Source organism: Hippocampus zosterae, chromosome 12 (genome assembly GCF_025434085.1).
Source record: "Hippocampus zosterae strain Florida chromosome 12, ASM2543408v3, whole genome shotgun sequence".
Taxonomy (NCBI): domain Eukaryota; kingdom Metazoa; phylum Chordata; class Actinopteri; order Syngnathiformes; family Syngnathidae; genus Hippocampus; species Hippocampus zosterae.
Genome location: NC_067462.1, coordinates 8,273,070 through 8,277,469, shown reverse-complemented (window position 1 = coordinate 8,277,469; position 4,400 = coordinate 8,273,070). Strand labels below are relative to the sequence as shown.

Here is a 4,400-nt window from a genome sequence, read left to right as displayed (position 1 = left end):
TATTTATTCAAAAAGAAAGGAAAAAAAATAAAACAATTGTGTCTGATGGTAAAAACCCAAGTTAATTGAGGAATACCTTGAATGCTGAATGATGAAATTAATTTACTGCGAAGATATTGAAAATAAAAACTCAGCCGGGTCACTTTTGACCCACGTTGTCCATCAAAGGGGAACAGAATATTCCGGCCACCTCATTTTTATCTTATCAGAAGGGCGGTACCGAGGCACAAAGGCGTTTCTCCGAAACCGATTCTCAGTTTGGCGCATTCCCAAGTTTGTGCGTCTTCAGCAGGGGAGTATTCCAATTCTAGGTGATGATTGTTACAAGGACGCCAAGCTACACTGCGGGCATGGGAAAGCCACACAGCATGACCAAATATGAGCAGAATAAAGACTTCAGCACCAACATATAAAATTGAATGGACATGAACGTCTCCCTCTTCATAGGAGCTCACTGCAGCGCAATGTTGCTTCTTGAAAGCAATAGTGTACGATTACATTACTATGTATTATATATCATTGTGGCGATTGTTATTTTTCAGAGGTTACGGCGGACCTCAGTACAGATGACGAGCGCGTGACTTGGTGACGATCATTGCAGGTTTTAAGATAAGATAAGATAAGACAAGATATGATATCCTTTATTCGTCCCACACTGGGGAAATTTACAGCCTCCAGCAGCAAGAATGTATGTAGAAAGAAGAAAGAGAAAAAAATAACAAACATCTTTCAATTAAATGCAATATGAACACAAAATGGATAAATCGCAGTACTATTTACAATTTTCCTTCACATCATTTCATTATTATTATTATTATGATTGTTATTTTTTATTCATCAGCCTGACAGCAGTCGGTAGGAACGAGCGTCGGTATCTCTCCTTCATGCAACGCGGGTGTAACAGTCTCTGGCTGAAGGAGCTACCAAGTGCTGTGCTGGCGTTTTGACACCAAAACAAGTAATTAAGCTTTCTTTTTTTTTTTTTACACGTACATGACGTGTATTAGAGCGTACACACAATTCTTTTCCGGTCCTCTGTGACGTTTAGGCAAATCGACCGCCCCTATAAACGGAGGAATCGGCGCAGGTCGGGAGAAGCGACGCAGTTGAGTTGGAGGCACTTTTTTTGGCCGGACGCGTCATCCTCAATCGTTGCTCGCCGCCCGCATTCAAGTTTCAATCAGAGTCGGGCCCACTCTACAACCCTGACAACATGAGTACGCCACTCATCGCGACGCTTGTCGTCACCGTGTGCATTTGGTGGACTTGTTCAGGTGAGTAAATAATTCACTTTTTGGCTTCACGATGCGAATCGCCGAAATTCATGTCGCAGTGTCTTCGCTTTCTTCGCCGTTCAAGTTGTATCATTGAGGTTTCGTCTCAAGCCTCGTGCGTTTTTACACTCATCTCGATTTTAATGACACACTAATCACTGTGGATTTCATTTGCTTAAAAACGCGACCTGCGGCAGTGTGCTGGGTCGCGCTTTGTCTAGCTGGTACTTTTCATTGATTGTCATCGTCTCGTCAGCGGTCCCCAGCCTTTTTTTTTTTTTTTGCCCCACGGACCGGTTTAATGTCAGAAAATATTTTCAGGGCCTTTTCAGGTGTGCCTGCAAAATAAGATGCGGCGCAAAAAGTGCATGAAAAATACGATGCACCATCGCCGCATATGCGGCTTGGTGCGTGGGAATCTCCCGTTGAGACAAATCCGTTTTTTAAAATGGGACTAAGGATACTGTCTATGAAATGTTAGTTTTTTTCTTCTTGTAAGTCGCAGGCTCCTGTTCTGTCTCCTGGCTGGGCACTTTCCCCTTCCCAAAGAAACGTTCCAAAGACGTTTTTTTTTGTTTGTTTGTTTTTTTTTAACTCATTTCGCTGGCTCCTGGGTTTCATTTTAGAGGTAACCTGTCACGTGACCCGAGAAGCGCGCCTTACGCGCATCAAGAGTGACATATTGGAGACAGATGTAAAAGAGAATCCGATACGTTTTCAAAATAAAATGTCAAATAGAATAAAGCGGAAGTTATTTATTCTTTCTGGCACCAAATGACGGGTGCCTCACGAAACTGCCTCATGCAAGGTAGTGACAGACTACCTTAAGATTGCAAATTGCTATTCAGGCCCTTAACCTCAGGCCATGAAAGAATGGTAAATGTTGACGCTGTTGCATGATGGCTTTGATCCACTGGTGAAAAGGACACTTTGAATCGCTCCTCTTTCAAACGACAAAGTGTGTGCAGGAAAAGTGGTTCATTTTATGTTAACTGTTCTTTTGATGGTGGCGTGGGCACCCACCGCTGCTCCCCTAGTTGTCTTGTCTGGTTGAGAGGGAAGAAATGCAGTGTTGTATGTTGCACATACAGCGCATTTGACAAAGTTGTACATGACTTGACTTGACCGCTGGACTTTGAATTTTTCATGCATTTGCAATGAAAGAGGTCAGACCGTGGTGAGTGTTGGTGTGGTTTTTCACGTTGTTCTTCCACAGCACTGTCCAAGTGTCCAACAAGCTGGTTGAGCTTCAGGGAGCACTGTTACTACTTCTCCACGGACCGAATGTCATGGCGACATGCTGAGTACAGCTGCCTCTCCAAGGGAGGCCCCCTGGCGAGCATTTGGGACAGAGAGGAGCAGGTGACATTTCCAATTCTCTGTCTCTCTGGCTCTCTCACCCTCCCCCACCCCCGTCACAATCTCTTTCCCTCTCCCTTTCCTGCAGTCCTGGGTGCGTGCACAAATGTCTGCGAGCAGCTCCTGGATTGGCCTGTACTATCATCATTGGCCTCCAGAACAGTGGAAATGGACAGACAATACACTTTATTTTTCTCTTACGTCGTAAGTATTCTGCTGTTGACGTTGCAGATATTGATGATGACTTCATCAAACAGCTGTTGTTTAGGTTTTGAAATAAGGTCAAGGTCAACAGTCCCGCTTCGAAATGTCAAAGAAAGTGTCCAAACTTTTTGCCAAGGGGGCCAGATTTTATGCGGTAAAATGTCGGGGGGCCGACCTTGGCTGACATTCTTTACATTGAACAACAATATTGTTCAACAAATTTTAGTAAGCCAGTCTGTTTCACATTTCCATTTTAATGTTAATTTCAACAATCTTAAGAATTTCTTTTGGTTCATTTGAAACAGGTATATCACATGCAACTGCTTATTCACTTGACTTTTTCTTAAACAGAAGTCTCCTAAGTGCAAATTGATTGATTTGGAACATAAAATGTATCACCATGACTTTTCAATAGTCACAAAACCTTTGACTCGAACAACAGGGAAATGAACAAGCAATACACATATCCACAACTGCAAGTTTCATTTGAAATATGACATATCAGTAAATATAAACACGGAGTGATGTCTTGTTAACTCGTGAGTGATGCCCTCTAGTGTCTAAATGCTATTACTCATTTAGTGAATGCTATTACTCATTTAGCCACTAGAGGGAAGCAGTACTCTATATGAAACATCACTCACCAGTCTGCGAGACCTCAGTCAATGCAACACGTGTTCCATTGCGACCAACCTGCGGGCCAGACGGCACTGATTTTATGACAGGGGCCGAGGGCCGGATGAAATTCGACCGCGGGCCGGATTTGGCCCCAGGGCCGGACTTTGGACATGTCTGATTTACAGTGTGTCGAAAGCTTCGCTTGCGAGGATTCGCCAATGGTGGCTGACGAAGCCTGAATGTCAGCACCGCGTAGAAAGAGTCTGGCCAACTTAAGATCTTGCAGTTTGGCTCCATGGAGAGTGATTAGCTATTAAGGCGGTCACGTGTTTTTTTTTCCTTCAGGCGCCATCTTGTAGCTCCCCTGACTGTCACTTCCACAGAATTCAATTGCTTTTCTGTTTTTTTTCTTTTATTTGAACAAGCACTGCAAAAAATGGGCACATGCGTATTAGCTTGTGTGTGAAATGCAAAGACGGACCTGCAGCCGAGCTCTTGTCCGCTGCAGCTCTTTGGAACATCTCTGTGTGAAAGTTCATCTGTTTCAGGTCCTGGAATCCTGGTAAACCAAGCCCCCCTCATCGTCACCAATGTGCTATGATCATGTCCTGGGCAAAGGGCTGGGACAGCGTTGACTGCTTAAAGGTCCAGCCCTACATCTGCAAGCGTGCCATAGGTGAGTACCCAATATGTTAATTTTCAGGTTTGGGGGTAACCCATTGAAAGTTATGGCATTACCATGACAAACGACATTTGCATGTCGTCTAATGTGCTCTTTTCTAACTGTTTGTATCCCTGCAGACAAGACCCCGATTCCTCCTCCTGCTTGCCCTCCTCCTCCTACCTGCCCTACTGTTGCCCTTCCTACTGGCACCACTGCGACCAACCCGACCATGCAGACGTTGGAGACCGAGATCTGCGCGAGCGAGCCCAGTCAGTCATCGT

General features: G+C 44.5%; 1 protein-coding gene across 1 annotated transcript; it reads left to right on the top strand.

Moving 5' to 3' along the window:
- The first annotated feature begins 1,068 nt into the window (after positions 1-1,068).
- Positions 1,069-4,198, top strand: LOC127611380 (C-type lectin domain family 4 member A-like). The gene is made up of 5 exons (XM_052081888.1): positions 1,069-1,274; positions 2,491-2,636; positions 2,722-2,837; positions 4,004-4,131; positions 4,182-4,198. Exons 1-5 carry the CDS (start codon positions 1,214-1,216, stop codon positions 4,196-4,198), a joined length of 468 nt encoding a protein of 155 aa, XP_051937848.1. The 5' UTR covers positions 1,069-1,213.
- Positions 4,199-4,400: the final 202 nt, after the last annotated feature.

Bases quoted from the DNA above. Each gene is read 5' to 3' on its own strand.
- LOC127611380 (XM_052081888.1), top strand. From the start codon at position 1,214: ATGAGTACGCCACTCATCGCGACGCTTGTCGTCACCGTGTGCATTTGG. The intron at 2,637-2,721 runs GTGACATTTCCA...CCTTTCCTGCAG, and splicing joins TTTGGGACAGAGAGGAGCAG to TCCTGGGTGCGTGCACAAAT. The intron at 2,838-4,003 runs GTAAGTATTCTG...CATCTGTTTCAG, and splicing joins CTTTATTTTTCTCTTACGTC to GTCCTGGAATCCTGGTAAAC.